At 38.0% G+C, this 22,130-nt stretch overlaps 2 protein-coding genes across 3 annotated transcripts in view; one reads left to right on the forward strand and one right to left on the reverse strand.

The window, feature by feature from the left end:
- Positions 1-1,789: 1,789 nt before the first annotated feature.
- gabra5 (gamma-aminobutyric acid type A receptor subunit alpha5) lies at positions 1,790-21,432 on the reverse strand. The gene is made up of 10 exons (XM_088425023.1): positions 21,127-21,432; positions 19,672-19,756; positions 19,472-19,596; positions 18,483-18,550; positions 18,187-18,407; positions 16,961-17,043; positions 12,324-12,467; positions 7,061-7,213; positions 5,795-6,006; positions 1,790-4,577 (listed from the first exon to the last, which is right to left on the reverse strand). The coding sequence occupies exons 2-10, from the start codon at positions 19,752-19,754 to the stop codon at positions 4,284-4,286; spliced, it is 1,383 nt and encodes a 460-aa protein (XP_088281149.1). The 5' UTR covers positions 19,755-19,756; positions 21,127-21,432; the 3' UTR covers positions 1,790-4,283.
- The window catches only part of gabrb3 (gamma-aminobutyric acid type A receptor subunit beta3), a 28,025-nt gene continuing 15,195 nt past the window's right edge, over positions 9,301-22,130 (forward strand). For both annotated transcript variants that reach the window (XR_015866921.1, XM_088425020.1), the window contains exon 1: positions 9,301-9,664. Coding sequence is in view for 1 of the 2 variants with exons in the window: in XM_088425020.1 (XP_088281146.1) it covers positions 9,570-9,664 (95 nt within the window). In the remaining variant the exon portion in view is untranslated. The remainder of the gene's footprint in view (positions 9,665-22,130) is intronic.

Genomic DNA, 22,130 nt, shown 5'->3' on the forward strand with positions numbered 1-22,130 from the left:
CCCTCTGCTGGTCACATAGAGAATTGCAGCAAAAAAACTAGTAATTTCATACGGTAATATTAATAAAGATAATTATTTGTCAGTGGACAGAAATCTCCCTACCCATCTTTTAAGGATTTGTTTTCGAGCTGTAATTGTTTTTTTCTTCAGATTTATCCAAAAGGAGCTGAGATTACCACAAAATTAAATGAAGACAAATACGCTAGTTTTGCTAGCCCATCTATGACGTTTTGCACTGTGGTCTAGCATTAAGCTAGCGGACGTTTGTAAATTCGTTTGATTCGATATAATTAATTCTGTCTTTTTTTTTTTAAAAGATCAAATTAAGTAAATTTGACAATCCTATTAGTCACAGCAAAGACTTAATAATCGTATTTGAAGAGTTACGTGAGCACGGCGAGCGTCAGCTTAACAGGTGCCACCTGGTGTCGATGGTGCGTTCGAGTGCGTCAGTCAACGCGGGTAAAAAGGTTATCCGGCGCGTCTGTTTGCACTTGTGCCGTGACGCTTCTCGCCGGGCGGCTTAAGGACGCAAAAAGCAACTTAAACGCAGCTAAATCCCCCGCAAGCAGATGTGAGCCAGATGTTGAAAGATGGATTTATATGTGCGCTAACTGCCGAGTCCACATGTGCGTGCCATGTGTAATCAAGCACGTGCAGACGGCGGCTTGTTGTTCCATTAAGGAAGATTAAGCTTCATGTGCACAAATGCAACTTGAACACATCATCACTTCTGTCTTTAATATTAGTCGCGCCATATTTCCGCCACGGCTTTCATGTAACAGCGCTTCGAGAACTTTTGACACCGAACCTCCTCAAAATATATATACAAAGTTTACAAAGAGAGAAAATCAATTTATGATTGATAGTATGGACAAAAAAAATAAAGGACTAAAATCTCGTTCTTCAATCATTCTGGGCGATTGAGATTTGAATTGATTTGTAACAGAATTTGATCAAACAAACGTTAAAGGTTTATTTAAAAATAATACTGGGGAAATGATTCAGATAAAAATAATTATGATCGATTCAAATCTGTTTCTTCTAGTTGTATTGGAATTGTCTTTCTGTGGGCAAATATTTGAATTTTTTAAAATATTATTATATATTATTAATATTATTTTAAATATTTTAAATTTTATATAATAAATTCTTTTTGTTCTTTATGTTGATTATTTCTTGTGGACAAATATTGATTAATAAGTAAGTTAATGATTTATTTTTGTGCACAGGTCTCTACGATGACCCCAAAAGATGACATTTTAAGTTGAATATTTTTCTGTGGACAAATATTATTTACAATTTTTTTTGGGGGGGAACAGGTCCAACACTTTATGTTGATTATTTTTTGTGGACAGATATTGATTAATAATTAATGATTTATTTTGTGCACAGATCTCTACGATGACACCAAAAGACGACATTTTAAGTTGAATATTTTTCTGTGGACAAATATTATTCACAATTATTTCTTTTTGGGAACAGGTCTGACACTTTATGTTGATTATTTTGTGCGGACTAATATTTATTCATGATTTATTTTTGTGAACACATCTCTACCAAAAGAGGACACCTTAAGTTGAATATTTTTCCGTCAAATATTAAGTGATACTTTCTGGTACCACCAGAGGGAGCTGGTGTACCACTATGCAGCATATATGTTAGGAATTAGCGCATTTTTTTTCTAAGTCAATCAGTTACAAAGTCAGATATTTACAAGGAAGTGGGGCTTTTATTTCAATGTATTTTTTTTTAAAAAGAATCCTAATACCACTCCAATAATGGTCACTTTTTAATCCGAGAAAGCATTATTTATTGCTTCAAATATTTGCATTTTAAAGAACAGCCCATATTAAAAATGCACTTCCATGTGATAAGTATAATACATCCATGTGCTCCCAAAAAGTTTTTTTTTTCTTTTTTTTTTTTTTTTAAACGGTGACAGGCCACTCAGGAGGCATATACATTGCATTCATATTTTGCGACTCTGACGGAAACAAATGTCGAAAAAGTCTTTGCGAAACTCAGAAAAACAACAAGAAATTACAAGGCGTCACTTGGTTCTATCAAAACAAAAGCTACTCCGATACTAGCGTGGTGATATCGCGGCTAAATAAATGCAAATATAATACAATTCGAGCCAGGAAAATCGGCATTTTTTTTTTTTTTAAAACACAATGAGAAAAAGTACCAATAAGCCACATCAAAATCAAATTTAAGGCAGAAATGTATGAGATTAAAATAGCATACCAAAAACCTCAAAGTAAGCGTAAAGTACAGCGTAGCAAGCTCTTTAATTTTTATCTATTTTTAAGCACACAGAAAAAAAACGCACAAGAAAAAAAAGTTAAAATTACCCGGGGAAAAAAACATATTTTTGCAAGGGATTTGTTCAAGTCCTCGTCGAGTTTATTCCTGGAACAAAAAAAGTAGTAAGAAAATTTGGAGGGGAAAAAAAAAGTATATTTATGCCGCGGGGTTGAAAAATGACCATAAAGAAGAAGTTGTGAGTGCGTTGGCGGCCAAGAGCACTCTGAAGGCAACACACGTTGGTTGGCATGGCTTTGCCACATGTCCTCAATTGTACAAAAAAACAAGGTTGAAAAAAGCTATACACAAAGCTGAGGCGCAAGAACAACAAGAACAATTTGGATTCGTAATACTCCTCGCAAAGCATTTGGCCTCGCTGCCATGCCGCACAATGACGATAAACGGTGACATTTTCTTGCTACGTGCTTCAAAATTTTCCGAAGGAAACCAAAATGTCAAGTATTGTTCCTGGAGACGTTTTGTGGGTCTAACCTGGAGACCAAAGTTCGGGACGGGAAGTGAAATTGAATTAGGGGTTGAAATGTCAAAATGGACAAGTTTTTTTGTACCAACCCCCGGAAATGATCCGAAAATGGCTGCTTCAAACTAAATGATCAGCTTTCCTCTGTATTTTCAGGTATGGTTTCTGGAGACTTTTTTGTGGGTTTCCCCTTGATCGCACTAACTACAAAAATTCAAGTTGTTAAATGAAACTGGCTTTGGGGGCTGAATTTCTAAAGTTTTGACAAAGGTTTTCTATTTTAATCGACCCCTGAAAATGACCCCCAAAAATGAACCACAATGTCGGACTTCCAGTGTCTTTTCAGGTATGGTTTCTTGAGATTTTTTTGCGGGTAAAGACTTCATAATACTAGCTCCCAAAATTCAAGCTGTTAAGTGAAACTAGATATGGGGACTGAATTTTTAAATTTTGCCAAAGGTTTTCTATTTTACAAACCTCTGAAAATGACCGAAAAAATTGCTGCTTCATTCCAAAATGTCCGACTTTCTGTGTGTTTTCAGGTATGGTTTCTTGAGACTTTTTTGCGGGTCTAGTCTTGATACAGCAAACTACCAAAATTCAAAGTGTTAAGTGAAACTGATTTTGGGGGCTGAAATTTTAAATTTTTGTTCATAGTTTCCTGTTTTTATCAGCCCCTGAAAATGTTCCTAAAATGGCTGCTTTAATCATAAATATCAAGCTTTCTTGAGACTTTTTTGTGGGTCTACCCTTGATCGAAATTGGGGTCATTAAGCGAAACTGGAATTTTCAAAATTTTGCCAATAATTTTCCTCTTTTTATAAATCCCGGAAAATATCAGATTTCCTCTGTTTTTTCAGGTAAGGTTTCTTTTTACTTTTACTTTACTTTTACTTTTTCACTTTCTTGATTGAACTAACCAAGATTCAAGTTAAGTAAAACTGGCTATAGGGGCTGATTTTTTCAATAATTTTGACTTTTTATAAACCCCTGAAAATGACCCCAAAATGTCTGCTTCAAATCCCAATGTCTGACTTCCTGCGTCTTTTTAGTTCTGTTATTTTGTGACTTTTTCGTTGTCTTTGACATCCCTATTAACAATCGATACTGGCTCGGGGAGCTGAATTTTCAAAATGGAGCTGTTATTCGATTCTACTTCTCTGGAAAGTCATAAAACTCTGCCGCCATACTGCACCCACACAAAAATTCAAAATATTTACAATTTCGACTCACTCATATGTCCAGTATAAGCGGTTCATATTTGGTAGAACTCGGACGAGACTCGTGGGACAATTTCATCTCCGAGTGTCCTCGAAAGGGTATTTTTGCGCCTTCCGTCCGTTTGCAGAACTACAATCGAGAATCGAATCCAAGAACTGAAACGTGAAAAACATCATAATGTAGCGGAAGCAACATGCAATGAGATTAGCTCAAATGAAAACGAGACGTTGAGAACATTTAAGTGCTTGGCGGATTTGCCGGCGAGTTCCGTCTAAACGGCTCCCTTGATGACGGGTTCGCGGTTCAGATAGGTGGCCCAGTAGACCAGGTTGAAGGTGCCGAACAGGACGGGAAAGACGATGCGGGACATCTTGTCGATCTTGCTGACGCTGTTGTACGTCTTCTTGGGGTCGGCGCCCTTGGATTCGGGGGCGCCTTTCAGTTGCACCGAAGTGCTGTTGGAAATGGTGGACACCGACGCGTCCTTGGTCAGGTTGGCCGTGTAGTTGACGCCGGCCGCGCAGGCGTTGTTGGGTTTTTTCGACAGCGCCAAGGGGTCCTTACGCTGGACGGAGAAAAATACATGACACGTTTCTGCCGCTAGGTGCTGCTGTGCGTCTAAAACCGCCACTTCACTTTTTCCGGCTTCGTCTTTTGTTTTCTTTTCAGTCCTCAAGCGGAGCGTGAAACCGCCTAACAGCCTGTTAATACTCGATCTTGTGCGGCCGCAAATGAAGGCCCTTTTTGGTTCAAATCAAACCGCGGTTGGTCATTCGACTTTGATGGAGTTATGGCATTATATAAGGAAGTTTTGGCGGCAACTCTTCATGACAGGCGGCGCGCTTGTGGCTGTGAGTGACAAAGTGGTGAGGAGACGTACATGTGGCGGAGGGGTGGGGCAACACAGACTGGCCCTTTAAGAAGAGTTATATTGTGGAGAATGGGAGGGGATAGTGCTCGGGTCTGCAGGGAGAGTTAGCAGCCGCTCATCACACTCTGATGCACTGTGTGTTGTGAAGGAAGATAAAGTTTGTGCCCAAAAAGAGATACATTTTTTGGGGCATGCAAAATAAAGGTAGGCAAGGTTTTAAGAAGCTCAGTGTATATTTTTTATTGATGTATTTCCATCTAGAAGGGGAGGCGCGAGGGAGAGTAAAATCTACTACGCGGAATTCGCTTATCTGGTGTCTATTATTCACGAAAATCTGTGAATATAAATGCACAACAAGTGACACTATGCATATCGCAATACGAGGTTCAGGTACCAATGTATTGCGTATCAATTTTGACAAGAAATATTTTTGGAATATCTCATCATAACAAAGTACTCGATGCAAAATGTTAACCACCCATTTCCTCGTGGATTTTTTTGTCATTCTTTTTTCTTTTTCAACGCAAGCGATGTCACAGATCTAGAGCGGTGATCTTGTGCAGTATTTTGACCATTTTTGGGCCATTTTCTTCCACGTCGTTCAGGCAGTATTTTAGCCATGGGATGTCACATTCCTGCCAGTGTGATAACTAAGCGGTCATGCATCGTCGAACTTTGAAATGTTGTTACCGTCTGGGTGAAATTTCAGCTCCCTAGCTTTGCTTTTGATGTGAAATGCCATTGATGTAAATATCCAAATTAATGGGGCGGGCAAGAAAACGGGCTTCGAGTTTGCGCTGTGTAGTGTAATTCCAACTCCACGGCACCAGGTGGTGCTGTGGCACTCTCATTGTCAAGGTCATACTGAAAAACCGAGCGAAAGATTGCATTTCGGTAACGGGATGACTTACTTTGGGCTGCTGGGCCTCCATGGCCTTTTTGCCGTCCCAAGCCCAGCTGCGCTTGGTGAAGTAATTGACGGTGGCGAACTCGATGAGGGCGGAGAAGACGAAGGCGTAGCAAACGGCGATGAACCAGTCCATGGCGGTGGCGTAGGCCACTTTGGGCAGCGAGTTGCGGGCGCTGATGCTCAGCGTGGTCATGGTCAACACCGTGGTCACGCCTGCGCCGGCCGGGCCACAAACAATTCAAGCTTTTATTTTGAAAATGCTGTTCAGGAAGTTGGCTTGATGTGCATTGACTGCACAATAGGGAATTTTACATGTAGATAATTCATTAAAAAAACGTGTCTGGTTGTTGCGGCTTCACTCTACTGAAGATTTATTTATTTATTTAATTTTTCATGACCAGAACTTTTTTCTATTGGAGGCTTAATTGCAAGTTTTCTTGAAATGTATATATATTTTTTTGTATATTTTATATATGTAGAAATCTTGATTTTTTTATTTTTTTTTTAAACAAACGAAACAAACTAAAAAAGCAACAAAATGTAAAAATTATTGTAATGCATTATTATGATTATTATAATTTTATTTCATTTTTATTTTTCAATCATTTATCTTACTATTTTTCATCAGAACAGCCAAAAAAAATTTTGTGAATACATAAATAAATAAACTTTTTTACTGTGGATTTTTTTTTTTGTTAATGAGTATAAATTTATTGCAGATTTACGTTGCTATTTTTCTTGATAATTTTTCCTCCTACGAAATCAGGCCAGACAAAAAAATATTTTATGTATTTTTTTTTAACAAAAAAAGGTACAAAGCAAATAAAATAAATAAAAAACAAAACTATCTAATTATTTTTTTATGTGAATCTTGTTTTATGACCATAACTTCATTGCAATTTTACTTTATTAACTTTATTACAGGTTTACCTTGCTATTTTTCTTCTTTATCAGTTGGACCAGGCAAAATAAAACAAAATAAAATATATATTTTTTTTTAAAAAGGGGGAACTAAAAAAACACTTTATTTTTAGTTGGACCTGATTAAAAAAATAATAATAATAAAAAAATAAGTATTTGTTTTTTTCATCAAACGGAAAAAAAAACCCTAAGAAAATGTTGGTTTCTGCGGGTATTTTAGATAACGTAACCGCCCAGATAAATGAAGGAACATTGCAATATAAAGAAATAAACTTGTAAGATCCAAAACTCCCCAAATTTGGATTGATTTGGCAAGAGAAATGAGTGTATTGTGGGCGTGTCTTACCGAAGACGGTACGTGCGGGCACGGACTCGCGGTTGAGCCAGAAGGAGACTTGCGACAGGATGACGGTCATGAAGCACGGCATGTACGTCTGGATCACAAAGTAGCCGATCTTCCTCTTCAGGTAGAAGTGAGCCATCATCACCGTGTACTGACCTGAGTTCGCGGGCGGGATAATCCCAAACGTGTCAAATTTCAAGTTGAAATCAATGTCCTGTTCCAATACGTGTGTTTTACTTATTTATTTATTTAACTGACATTTTCCATCCACCCATCTTCTTTTAGCCGCTAATCCTCAATGTAGTCGCTGGGATTTCACGTTATGACCTCGGCTATTTTTTTTTTTTTTCAGAATTCTTGCGCTGACTGTGGAACGTTTTGAATACAAGTTTAGTGTACTTGAAGACTGTCTCCCTCTAGTGGTAAATTAAAGCATCGCTGCCAAGTACAGCTAAAGCGTGCTGGTTAAAAAAAGTCAAACTAAAAGATTGTATCCTTGAATTTCATTACACCTTCATTTTTTGACATTTTTTTAACTGGTTCCGCACTCTTAAATATACTGTAAATGTTGAGAGGCTGATAATAAAATCAAACATCATAAAAGCTCATGCTTTTTTTAGTAATTCAAATATTTGTTCAAGTTGGTACTTGGCGGCAATTCCGGCGTTCCGGATATCATTGCGGCTAAAGTGGATTCTTGTTTGGGCTATTAAACACGACGGATGGGATCGATGACCCTTTGAGCTCAGCCATCTTGTCCTGGTCATCAGTCGAGATAAACACCATTCTTGACCTTTCAACTCAGACGTGTTGTTAGACAAACAGGCATTACAATCCCTACACACAGAATCTTTAAAAAAAAAAAATAAAATATATATGTATAAAAATTCCTATATTTTTAGTGACATGAGGAATTAGTAATTGATGAATTAATTACTAAATATATTCATGAATTTTGATTCTTAGGCATTAAAGTAATTAATTACTTTATTAGATACTTCTACTGAAGTAAATAATTACTTAATGGATTAAAGGTAGTTTTTGAGTAATCAATTACTTGAGGTAATTTGATGTATAGAGTAATTTATTACTTTAATAATTGTACTTTGATAAATATAGTTGGATATTGGATTAATTGATTTTTAGACAGTTTTAATAGGCAACCATTTGAAGAAAAAAGACAAGAAAATAACGGCGATAAAAAAACGGGAATTGAATGTCTGGATTCTTAAAAACAAACAAACAAACAAAAAATCTTAAAAATATGTCTTTGAAGGAAAAAAAGTAAAGAAAATAATGGAGGTAAAAACCTGGAATTGAATGTCTGGATCCTTAAAAGACAAAAAAAAAAAAATTTAAAAATATGTATTTGAAGGCAAAAAGAAAATAAACTAATGGAGGCAAAAACCTGGAATTGAACGTCTAGATTCTTAAAAAAAAAAAAAAAAAAAATCATAAAATATGTATTTTCAGGAAAAAAGAAAAGAAAATAATGGAGATTAAAAACCTGGAATTGAATGTCTGGATTCTGACGAAAAAAAAAACAAGCAAACAAAAATCATAAAAATATGTATTGAAGGAAAAAATAAAATAAAAAATGGAGATTAAAACCTGGAATTGAATGTCTGGATTCTTTAAAAAATTAAACACAAAAAATCATAAAAATATGCATTTGCACAAAAAAATAAAAGAAAATAATGGAGATAAAAAACTGGAATTGAATGTCTGAATTAAAAAAAAAAAATCGTAAAAATATGTATTTGAAGGAAAAAAGAAAATAATGGAGATAAAAACCTGGAATTGAATGTCTGGATTCTAAAAAACAAACAAACAAACAAACAAAAAATATCATAAAAATATGTACTTGTAGGAAAAAAGAAAAGAATGGATTTAAAAACCTGGAATTGAATGTCTGGATTCTTAAAAACAAACAAAAACAAAAAAAAAAAATCGTAAAAATCTATATTTGGCACTGAATGAGTTGCAAACTGTGATGCCACTCAAAACGGTATTTATCGTGCGAAGTCAAAATAAATAGGTTGCCGGGGCGAGTCATCATCATCATCATCATCATCATCATCATCATCATCATCATCATCATCCCGTTAACCAAGGGGAGATTGCATTTTATTTCCACTCGAGTGGAAAAAAAATCCACAGATGACTGCCGCGTTCTCCTGGCAAAATCCGATTTTTTTTTTTTTTTTTTTTTTTTCCCCGTCTCGCTAATCCCCCGTCACAATCTGCATCCTGTGCGCGCGCGCCCTCGGGATCGCCGCATCCTCTCCTGAGCCGGGACGGCGAGCAGAGGCGGAGCCAGGACCGGCGGGAAGCCCGGCCGGCAAAGTTCCCGGCGGGTTCCGACGAGCGTCCGTCATGTCCTCGCCGAGCGGACCGCCATCCGTCGGACCACCTCCGCGGCGCCGCCCCTCGCGCTTGATTTTTTTCCTTTTTATTTAATCGATGATTATTTTCCTCCGACGTGGATGGGAAAGTGTGGAAAGAGCCCAAAATGCGCTTGTGGTGGACTTTAACGTTTGGATTTTGGAGCGTCTGCGGCGAGCTGCCCTTCGTGGCGGAGAACAACGCGGCCATGCTGGTCAATTGGTGAGTAACGGTTACGATTTGCCGGCGTCATTCGGCGCCGTCTTAACGCGGCGGGTCGAAGGTCACCCGCGTCCGCTGCGCGCTATTCGCGGCCCGCTTAAGGAGGGTTTGTACCTCAGATTAGCGCCGCTAATTAAGTCTGGAGGCTCCGTCTGTCTTAAAGGAGGAAGCGCTCGGCGTCACGGCGGGATTTCCGCCGCCGCGGGATTTGACACTTACTTTTATGTTGCCGTGATTGGACGGAGCGTCTAACTGCGTGTCAATCATGGCGGGGATTCCCTGACTGTGGCGTATGTGGAGCGAGGATGAAAAAAGATCCCGCTGCCAGATTTTTTCCCCCGCTCAATATTGAGATTTATCACGATATTATTTTTTTCCAAAATCGTAATCGGAGACGACACTTGAGGGCGTATGGGAAATTTGAACTCGTTCATTTGCAGCCTATTTTACAACGTCTTCAAGACGAATACAGAAATGAAACAATATGTTGCCTGTTATTTGATTTTTTGACTTTTTGGCGTGTGAAAAAATATTGGCTTTGAATGAAATGACGCTAATAGGACATTTTCCTTTCAAATTAAGAGCAAATGAGATGGAACATGAAGCAACTTTTTGCAAAATTGTTAGTGACTCCTTTGCAACATGTCGTGTGCTTTTATAAGCCTTTGAAGGCAGTGACATGAATAGAGCATTTTTTTCTTTTCAAATTAAGAGAAAATGAATTATAGCATGAAGCAACTAATTGCAAAATTGTTATAGTGACGTTTGTGCAAAATGTTGTATGCTTTCATACATTGCCTTTTAATGCCTTGGCACAAATTGTGCCTTTTCCTTTTCAAATTAAGAGCAAATGAGTTGGAGCATGAAGCAACTTTTTTACAAAATTACTCCTTTGCAAATGTATGATTTTATTCATATGTATATATATATAAAACTAGCTGTTGATGCAACATTTTTTAATTCCTATTTTTTCCACAAAAAAATTGTCAGTTGGTCCTTGGTTTTGCTCATTTATCGAGATTTTTATTAAATAAAAAAGCTAAAATAATTTTTTAAAAAAGCAATTAAAACAAAAATGCATACAAATGCCATTTTTAAAATTTATTTTTATATTATGTAAGCCAAGCGGAGGTTTTGTTCTGAAAACAACTTTTTTCATTTACTTTCACTTTCAGATAGCTCAGTTTGACCCACAACATAACAGGAAGGGTTAAACGACTTTGGAAACGCAATAAAATGCTAAAATGCTCATTTATTATTAGATTTCGGGGGGGGGGCGATTGGGGTACAGAAGAAGACACTATGGAAGTATTGATTTTGAGTTTGAACTGGTATTTTACTCGCCACCAGGGGGCACTCTCCACTAGTAAACACAATCAGGCATGTTACTATGTGGCTCATAGTCCGAAAATACGGCATTTTTTTAAAGGTAAGCGCACATTTTGCAGAAACGACTTGATGCAGTCATGTAGTAGCAACAAACGCTAACACTTTTGACTTTGCCGTTAAGTTCGCGAACTATGCGCGGATGTTTTTTTTTGGAAAGCGGAGCTTCATATTTGTTCCGACGCAAGAGAATGCGGCAGATGCCAGCGGGCCCTCCCTCCTCCGGCCAACGCCGTACCGCCACCGTGGCCAAAGTGATGACATCACTCGGTAAAAGCACAACCGACTGATGGGCGCCGCGTGAGGATTAACCCTGCACACCCAATAGCTGGGATGGGGGATAAGTGTTTTTTTTTTTTTTTTCCTGAGGACGGGGGTTTGGAAAGGGCGGGCGGGGGACAGCTGTCGGTGTGTGGGAGGCCTTCCCAAATCTGATTCGTTCGTCGTCCCCGTCAGGCTTGATTTGAAAATGTTCGCCCTGGGAAAGTGTCTGCGACGTTTGCACTCGCGCAGGCTACGCTAACACGCTAGCGGTTGAGAGGCTAGCGTGGTAAGACAGGATGATTGAAAAGCAGATCAAATGCTAACGTGCTAGCAAGAAAGCACCCCAGAAAAAAGACCACGCTAACACGCTAGCGGTTGAGAGGCTAGCGTGGTAAGACAGGATGATTGAAAAGCAGATCAAATGCTAACGTGCTAGCAAGAAAGCACCCCAGAAAAAAGACCACGCTAACATGCTAGCGGTTGAGAGGCTAGCGTGGTAAGACAGGATGATTGAAAAGCAGATCAAATGCTAACGTGCTAGCAAGAAAGCACCCCAGAAAAAAGACCCATATGGATTCTATATCAAATTTAGTTTCAAAAAGAACTGATATATGCAGAAATTGCTACGCTAGCGTAAACCAAGATATTTTAACTGCTAAAAAAAAGTGATACTAAATACTAAAGTAGTTAAATACATTAAGGACTAAAGTGAATAATTTAGGTGCTAAAATACTAATTGCAAAGAAAAGAGAAACATATTTGTACTCCCCCACTCATCACGCCGACTATAAATAAAATAATTATCTATAAAAGTCATGTTAAAATACCTATAAATTATAGCTGCACATTTAATCGAATTTTAATCGCGATATTAGCATCCACAGTTAATTACGCTGATCCTCGGCGATATTAACATTTAAAAAGCCGGCTACATGTCAAATCAAGCACTTTGTCATCCGACCACCAGGGGGCAACAGCAAAAAAAAAAAAAGCACGCGAATGCGTTCACCTCGGCTGGTGGAGATGTCCTCAGTGCCGGCCGTCTGACCGATCAGATGGTACTGGTTGAGCCTGGAGCCCTCCTCGCCGACCACCACCGACTTGGCCGCCCCCTTGTCCCATGTGTAGACCACTTCCGAGACCGGGTACGCGTCTGAGGGACACAAGCATTTCTGTCAGCTTACTTCAGGACACTTGAGAAAAAGTTCAGAAAAAGTAAGGCAAAATTTGCAAAGTATGGCCAAAAAAATGTTCGTAAATATACAACAGCCACAAAAAATAAAAAAATGGTCTCTACCGCCACCTACTGTCTTGAGGTGAAACACAAGTCAAAAAAGAATTTTCAATTTCTTAATATATGAATACAATGAGCTATTCTCTATACATTTTTTTTTTTACTTGTGTATACATAAAAGGATAGCTAATTTTGTCAACAACATTTTACAAAGAGTATTTACAAGTTTCCTACTTATCTGCTGCAAACAAAACAAGCATTTATTTTGTGGATTATAGACACGAGTAAATGAGAAGTTCCGTGCCTTTTTTTATTCTATTTGTGCTCTTTAAACCTTTGAGTGCAATCACGACAGTGACATGTATTGACGGGTTAATCTTCATGTTTTGGTGCCGGTGGAACAAACCTGATTGTTTATAGCCACCTGGCTAGTGGGATGTCATTTTGATTGCTTGTTTATCCCCTGGCTGTCCGGGGATTTTTCACTAGCCTGCTGTTATTATCGCCCAACTTGGGCTGACTTGAAAGAGTCATAACGTTGTCAAATATAGATATATATTTAGATATAGGGGATCAGCCCTACCCATATGTATATAAAAAAAATGGGAGGGGGGGATTTAAAAATACAATTATAGCAAAATTGACTACGCTGTATATTTATATATTTATGACATTGGAGTAGGACTATTTATTATGTCATAATTAGCATATGACTTTTGCATTATGGCAGTCCAGGCTAAGCCGACCATCAAAGTCATTGAAAGGCTTGTAAATGTCATAAATTAGCCACTAGCGCCACCCGGTGGCTTTGAGGTGTCAACACTAAAATTTCAGTCTCGTTTGAAAGGATTAATGCAAAAATCAAGGGAAACGCATGATAAAAAATTAGGTTTTCAATATGTCCCAAATTGACAATATTTCAAAATCTGAACGGCAGTAAATGAGCCCGACATGGGCTAAATCTGACACCTATACGACACCTATTAATGCTTTTTTTTCTGTGGGCCTCACACATCAAAAACATCAAAAAGCCCGAGTAGGGTCAAAATTTCCCCCAGGGGTTATACAACAACAACAACAACAACAAAAGAACAACAATGTTGATGGTGACATCATCACTAGCTAAACCCAGGGCCGTAGCTAGCTGACCCCCCGTGCCCCTCCCTCCCTATAAACACACTATCTTCTGTCATTTTTATGTAAACCGTGTGCGACAGAAGCTACTGTGTGCGAGGCTAAAACTAATCGTAAAGCATAACCCCGTTACTAAATCTATGCGTGTGTGTGCGTTTGTGTGGCGCCCGGCGGTCCAATCTACAAGTACTAATCCCACCGCTGTGGTGTCAGAAGACTTCACAGATTGTCTTCAATATCCCCAGATTGACCTCAGCCCCGCCGGGATTATTGTCTCCGACCAGCCGCGACAACATTAGCGTGTCTTGTAACGTTCCCGTTCCATTGTCTGTTTGAACTCGTTCTAGGGTTTCTTTGAAGCGGCTATGCTAACGTGTAGCGGGATAGGAAGCCAAGTAGGGAGAGTGCTAAGGATTAGTCGGGATTAGTCAAGTACAGCTGTATTTTAAAAGAGAATTGATCGTGCTAACATTCTAGCTGTTAGCTAACATGCACAGTGGTTATTGATATTGCAAGACTAGAAAAAAAGTGTTTTTTTTTGTGCTCAGGCCAAAATCATGGCTAGCGATTGAAGTGAGGGGGAGGAGCTTCATTTAGTCGTGATATCTTAAAATATATTAAAAAAAAAAAAGCGCTTTGATACCATTTCATTAGAAATGATTAATACTTCAGGGTGGGTATTATTAGATGCTATTTGTTGATTTTACATGTAACAAAAAAATTAAAAAACACACTCACACAGTCTGTAAAAATGGTCCCCACAAGTGCGTTAGCTCACCAAAAACACTGTGATACCTGGGATTTAGTCCCTACCATGTAGCAAAAACCAAGGACACACAAACGCTAACACAAGGGTCTTTAAAAGCAAGCCTTGAACCTCAAACAGAGGTATGAACTCGCGGTCCTTCAAAATGGTTCCCACAAGTCCAAGAAGTCCCCTTAAAAACTTCGAAAACCCAGAATTTGATCCCCGTCATGTAAGAAAAACCAAGGGCACACAAACACTAACACAAGTCTTTTTTTTCTATCATAGTGGGGACATCCCATTGACGAATGTACCCAAACACGTCACCAAAATGGTCCCCACAAATTCAAGAGGTCCCCACAAAGACAGTCAAAACGGGGATTTGGTCCTTAACTCTTTCAAAACCATGGATGAGAACTCACATCTTTTAAAATAGTAATAATAATAAAATATACTAAAATTCTCATCAAATACATTTTTTTATGCTAAGTAGCTGACATCCTTGACTAGTGCTTATCTTATATTAAACCAATTGGGCAGTGTAGTGATAACTGTGACCAATGGATGGTAGTGTTTCCACATGTACAACATAGCTATTTCCTACATCAATTCGAACTGAAGAATGGAAGTCAATCTTTCATATGGCAGCACCCATGTTTACATAGAAATAGCACACAAACTTCTGTCGGCCTTGAAAGATGAGTTAAAATGCTAAATATAATGGCCCTTTAGAGGTCTCCTTTTCTGATAACGCTTGGCAATAAAAGAGTTAATCGTAGCAAAGAAAACAAGATCAACACAAACACAAAGAAGTCTTTTTTTTTTTCCATCGTAGTGGGGACATTCCATTGACAAAATGCATTTCCTAGTCCATTACCCTAACCTCAACCAAAATCAAATTCAAATCTACTCTAAAAGCAAGTCTTGAATAAAAAGTCCGCAAAAATGGTCCCCACAAAATTAAGAAGACCCCACAAAGTCATAAAAACCCATAATCATGCAGAAAACCAAGTTACGCACACACACATATTTCTTTTAGGTCAAAGAGTGCTTCCGAATAAAACTCAGTCTTCATGTAAACGCTTCTTCACTTATTTTTACATAGGATTAGGGTTTACATATTTTTTTTCTCAATTATTAAAAGAGGCTAGCCTCTGTAAAAAAAACAAACAAAAACACACCAAGCACGGCATTGACATGACTTTTTTTGTATTACGATGATCCTGTGTTTGGGAAAAAAAAAAAAAGTACTACTATCGGAGTACGACAGCTTAGCACTTGCGAGCTAGCATATCCCGCGCTAGCGATAGTAGCTTAGCGGGAGCATGAGAGGTGATTAACGTTTTCAAGAACGGGAGCAACGAGAGAGATAGAGCGAGAGCGCGAGAGAGAGACAGAGAATGGGTGGCCAAAGTGTGTGTGTGTGTGTGTGGGGGGGGGGGGGGGGGGGGGTCAAAGGATTAGCTCGGGTTAATGGAGTCGCAGGAAACCGGATACGACGCTGATAGCCTCCAAGGCTCACGCGGGCCCGGGCATATCACACAAAAGCTTTACGTATTTTTTTTTTTTTTTTAAATGCATTTTGAAAAAGGCTTTCCAAAAAACGCTAAGCAGCTCGGAAGTTAGCATTCTGTGTTGTTCTATTATTTGATTATTCTCTCCTAATTCTGTTGCATAAGTCAGCCCAATGAATCCAAAGTACAATCGCGCCAACGCCGTTCGCGGTGAAAAGAACAAAAAAAAACAAAAACATATGAACCCCTAAATATTATTCAAAATAACAGGTCAATATGAATACATATTGTTGATGAAAATGAGGGGGGGAAGCTTGTTTTATATTAAAATTTTTTAGTAAGAAACTACTGGAGATACATCGTATCTCAGCAAATGCATAGCAAAATTATATTTTAAATTTAAACTATAAATTGTTTGATGTGTTTCACGTCAACTTAGTCATTATTATTATTATTATGAATATTACTATTATCACTATTGTTATTATTATTATCCTACTGGGTTCACCAAATCCTATATATATATATATATATATATATATATATATATATATATATATATGTGTGTGTGTGTGTGTGTGTGTGTGTGTATATATGTATATATATATAAATATATATATATATATATATATTTATATATATATATATATATATATATATATATATATATATATATATATATGTGTGTATATATTTATATATATATATGTATATAAATATATATATATATATATATATATATATATATATATATTTATATATATATATATATATATATATATATATATATATATATATATACATATATATATAAAAAGCAGCGATGGATGTCGTACCTAATAATTTGACCTGTGCGCGTCCAACTAAAAGCGCCGGCCGATACGTGTATTTAAGTCTCCCTTGCAATTAATCTAAGTGAGTTTTGGCATGGAGCAGGCGCGCAGGGAAGCCCCTCTTAATTAATCCCAAAAGCTTAACTTCCTGTACGTCACACAACAAACGCCTGGCGTTCTACTTACAACTTCCGAACTTAAGGGGACAGGCGTGCGCGTCCATGGGGAAGTCCTCCAGCTGCATGGGGCACTCTGCAGATATGGTCAGTCTGAAAAACAAGACGAATCAATACAAAGATGAATATACAAAATGTGTGCGGGTAAAAATTGAGGATTAGTCTATTAAGTCCTACTAAAGGTCCTGGTGTTCTTATTAAGACTGCTACTCCCACCTTGTGGACATCATTGTAATGTCATCACAGAATGTGACGCTGGGGGGGGAAAATAAAAAGCCCTGAAAATGGCTTATTTGACAAAACATAAAAATCAAAAGAGCCAGAATGATAAGTGGGTTTTATCTGATTGTCCTTCGACAGTCCCCAAAACACGCATGCTGCTTTATTGGGCAATATACATCCCATGCATGTTTTGGGGGTTGTGGGAGAAAATCGCAGAACTCGGAGAAAATCCACACAGGCACGGGGAGAACAAGCAAACTCCACACAGGAAGGCCAGAGTTGGAATCGAATATTTTTTACAATGTCTTTAAGCTTGTTTATTGAACTATTTTTTTAGATTTGCATAATGTTGATTAGCTCCCGATGGGGTTCTACAGCAAATCAAGTTCTGCATTAAGGATATAATAACAGAAACTTCTACTTATCCTTGTTTTCAGATAAATAAATAAAAACAATAAAAAAGTAAACAACAACAAAAAAGATGCAGCGTGTTCATATGGCCAGCATCTCTGACAAAGTTAGCTGGAAATAAAAATCAAATAGCATTGATTTGTGATTGGCCTATTAAAATACTGTAAATCAAATTTGAGCCTATAAATTCACGAATTAGGATATATTTTCAATAAATTTTCCATTAAAAACAGTGGTTGGTTCTCCATGATTTTTTTTAAACATTCAAAACATTTACTAATATGTCATTTGTAGGTGCTAAACTGTGATGTCAACACACACTAACATAAAACCACATCTAATAATTCACAAAAAACACTTTGAAGCCACCTGGTGGCATTAAGAGGAATTGCAAAACATTAACACCCTTCTACAAAGGTGAATTTTGCACTCCGAATGCTAAAAGATGCCACTTGATGGCGGCAAAGGACTACTTTTGTCTAAATGACCCACCTCAACGCACTTGGAATCAGTGAATGCCCTTAAATTGAAAAACTCTTATGTCGGGGCACTTGTAAATCAAGGCAGTACTTGTGATTGAATTGGAGTATTGAGTAGCGGTACCTCATGGTGTAGAGCAGCGTGCCGTCATCCTGCAGCCTGAGCAGCTTGTTGGGCGTGGTCATGTTGTGCGCGATGGACTTCTTTCCGTTGAGGAAGAACGTGTCGGGCGTCCAGATGTTGCTGGCCAGAAGGTTGTTGAGCGGCAGCATCTTCATGGGGCCTTCGAAGCACAGGCGCTCGTCCTTCCAGCTCTGGCGGAAGAACACGTCGATGGTGTACTCCTGAAAGGCAACAGGAAGTTGGCCATTTTGCTTTCAGGCAAACATCAATAGCGACGTCTTGTTTTGAGGTCTTACCATTTCCGTGTCGGAGACAGGACCGAAGCTGGTGACAAAAATGTTGGTTTTGATCTCTGTCACCTTTTCTGTAAGATAGGACATAACAAACGATTGAAGACAGGGTGTCCAAACAACGGCCCGGGGCCATATGCGGCCCGCCATCCACATTTTAGCGGCCCGCGGCATATACTGAATTTACATTAAAAAAAAAGGAGTGAAAAAGTTTTGACATCTAAATAGATCCGTCACTCGTAACAGAAAAATTTGACAGTTTTTTTTTGCTCTAACTTGACTTTTGAAACTCAGAGACTCGAACTTGACTTTGACTCAAAACTTGGAGACTCGAACTTGACTTTGACTCGAAACTTGGAGACTCGGACTTGACTTTGACTCGAAACTTGGAGACTCGAATTTGACTTAGACTCGAAAATTTGAGACTTGAAATTGACTGTGACTCTAAGCTTGTGGACTTAAACTAGAATTTGACACAATACTTGAAAACTCAAACTTGACTTTGACTCAAAGCTTGTGGACTTAAACTTTGACTTGAAACGGAGAGTCAAACTAGACTTTGACTCAAAATATGGAGACTCGAACTTGACTTTGACTCAAAACTTGGAACTCAAACTTGTTTTTGACTCAAAATATGGAGACTCGAACTTGACTTTGACTCGAAAGTTGGAACTCAAACTTGACTTTGACTCAAAATATGGAGACTCGAACTTGATTTTGAGTCGAAAATTTGAGGCTCGAACTTGACTTTGACTCAAAATTTGGCGACCTGAACTTGACTTTGACTCAATCCCAAGTGGACTCAATAAAGGTGGACTTAAAGACAGCCCGGAAAAGTAAAAATCCAGCCACAACATTCATTTGGATCTCGGTAAAAAATGTTTAAGTCGGAACCGATTAATGGCATTGTAATACATTCAAGTGGGTGAAACTGATTTGCTATACAAACAATTGGCGTCGGCAGTGAACGCGTGCAGCATATAACGAATTGTTACCTCCCAATCCGGGGCGCAGCCTGTTGTCGTAGCCGTCCAGCAGTCCGTCCAGGATGCGGGTGAACACGGTGATGTTGTTAATTAATTCCGCCTCGGTGGGCGTCCCCGTCGCCTCCTGCTGGAGGCTGGACGACAATCACATGGCAAATGACGGTTATTATCTTCGTCACGTGATGATGATGATGATGCGACACGCTCACCTCGGGCTGCAGGTGAGGCCGGCGAGCAAGAAGCAGAGCCACGCGTGCCTCATTGCAAGGCCGCGGCGCATTCCATCGCCCATTCCTGCGGTCAGAACGCACTCCTGAACATCTCGAGCCGAGCAACGGCACATTATGAGCTGTTCTTTAAAAAAATAAATAAATAAATAACAGCAAGATGCACCGGATGCGCACGAGATAGAGAGCAAAAACGTTGCCAAAACGTTTGCCGTTGCAGAGATCATAAATTTGCTTCTTTTGGACAGAAAGAGTCAGACAGATATTCAATTCTTTATCCCGCATCGTTTTTAAAGTGGTTTATATTTTTTGATATTTCAACTTAATTTTTAATGTTAATTTTGGTATTTAGGACTGCATTGCAGTCATTTAAAATGAGTTATTAAAATGTTTATTCATACACTTGGCATTTTTAGAAATTAACGATAATTAGAATGATTTATTATTATTTATTTATTTAGTATGTTTTTTGCTTTCTTATTATTTAGAGCTACCTGTACTTAATGCTTATCTTGTAAGTTTTTCATTACTATTACCATACATTACAGCACATTATTTATTAAGTCTTCGACTCTGCTTCATTTGTAAAAAAACTATTCATCAAAATATATCATTTAAAAAACAAAACTTTGGTATTGACGACTGTGTTAGTAATTTAAAATGTGTGATTAAAATGTTCATTCTTGTACTTGTCATTTGTGTAATTTACTATTTAATTAGAATCATTTCATATTATTTATATAAGCGTGTTTTTTACTTTCTGTTTTTTACGTGCTTTAATATATTTTCTTCTTATCAAGACCTACTTAATATGGATCTTAGTATTGTTTTAATTTGAAATCAATATCATTGTAGATTTAATGATATAACATTATGACGTCTTGACACTAAATATTAATTTCAGCATTATTCTATCAATTCAAAAATGTTTAATTCCATGCTTTGGTATTTAATACGTAATTAGTGTATTATTTAAGTTTATTGCTGTTCTAATCATGTTTTTTTATGCCCATTATCTGCATTTTATTTATTTATTTATTTATTATTATTTATTTTTTTTATTAAATGATTGTAGCTGTTTTGAAGGCTCAAAACATTTGTATATAATTCATTTAAATATATGTTTTTTATGCTATAAAATGTAAAGAGCAAAAATTCCCTATAAAAAAAAATACAACACTTCCTTTCATGTGAACTTTGAACGCGTACCCCCCCCCCCCCACACACACACCAAAAAAAATAAATAAATAAAAAAAACTAGCCCCCCCCAAAAAAAAGGAAAGGGTTAAAAGCAATACAACCAACTGGAAGTGTTCCACCTGCATCCCTGCACCACGCATGATCTTCTCCACATACAGTAAAACAGCAGCATGTCCCCCCCCCCCCTCCCCACCCTCGACACACACCCAAATGACCCCCCCCCCCCCCCCCCCTTACCTTCAAGAAGACGACGACGACTACCCCTCGTCCTCCAGCGTTGCTCTTCGGCAGGCTCTCCCGGCGCGGCTCTCGTCAACGTTCTGCTGGATCAAGTGGGGGAGGCGGAGAAAGGACCCCCCCCCAAAAAAAAAGACACCGCTTTTAAACAGAAAACAATTCTAACGGCGTCACTTTCATCCTGGCCTTGCTGTCACTGAAAAAAAGGGAAAAAAAAGGGGTATCAAATATGATGAGGAGGAGAATGAGAGGAAGAGAGGAGAGGGCGGGAAGCAGCAGTGGTGGATGTGCGCAGTGGCGGAGGGATGAAGATGCTAGGAGGAGGGGGGGGGGGCGAGAGAATGAGAGAGAGAGAGAGAAAGCGCTTGGATAATAGGACTGGATACATTCCTTTTTGTCACCCCACTTCTGACGCCTATGCTCTACAAAGAATCAACTTGAAACACAAGTAGGGCTGAATGATGATGAAAAAGAACCCCATTGATGGTTGTTCCCCCGTGATATTGCAATCCTGACTTCATATGCGATTCTTTTTCAAGGTGCTCGACCCAGGTACTTTTTAAGCAACGGTCACGAGTATTATAAAGAAGATTTGATTTCCATCCTTCCATTTTTTTTTTTTTTTTTACTAAAACACTTTTTATTTGTCCGAAAAAGCAGTGGTGTAACCCGATAGTTCTATCAAAAAGAAAAAAACTTAATTATTAATAGATGGTTTTCCACAAAAAAATCAATAAAGTGTCAGACCCGTTCTCAAAAAACAATTATAAATACATATTTGTCCACATAAAAATTTTCAACATAAATTAATAATAAAAAAAAAAAATATATATATATATATACAGTACAACATAATAAATAAACAACATAAAAACAACAAAAAATTGAGTTACAGAAGAAATCTGTTCACAAGAATAAATACAATTATTAATAAATATTTGTTCCCAAAAAATATCTGATGTAAAGTGTCCGACCTATTCTCAAAAAGAAGTAATTATAAAAAA

This window comes from Hippichthys cyanospilos, chromosome 10 (assembly GCF_059441005.1).
Source record: "Hippichthys cyanospilos isolate Australia breed blue-spotted pipefish chromosome 10, RoL_Hcya_1.0, whole genome shotgun sequence".
NCBI lineage: Eukaryota > Metazoa > Chordata > Actinopteri > Syngnathiformes > Syngnathidae > Hippichthys > Hippichthys cyanospilos.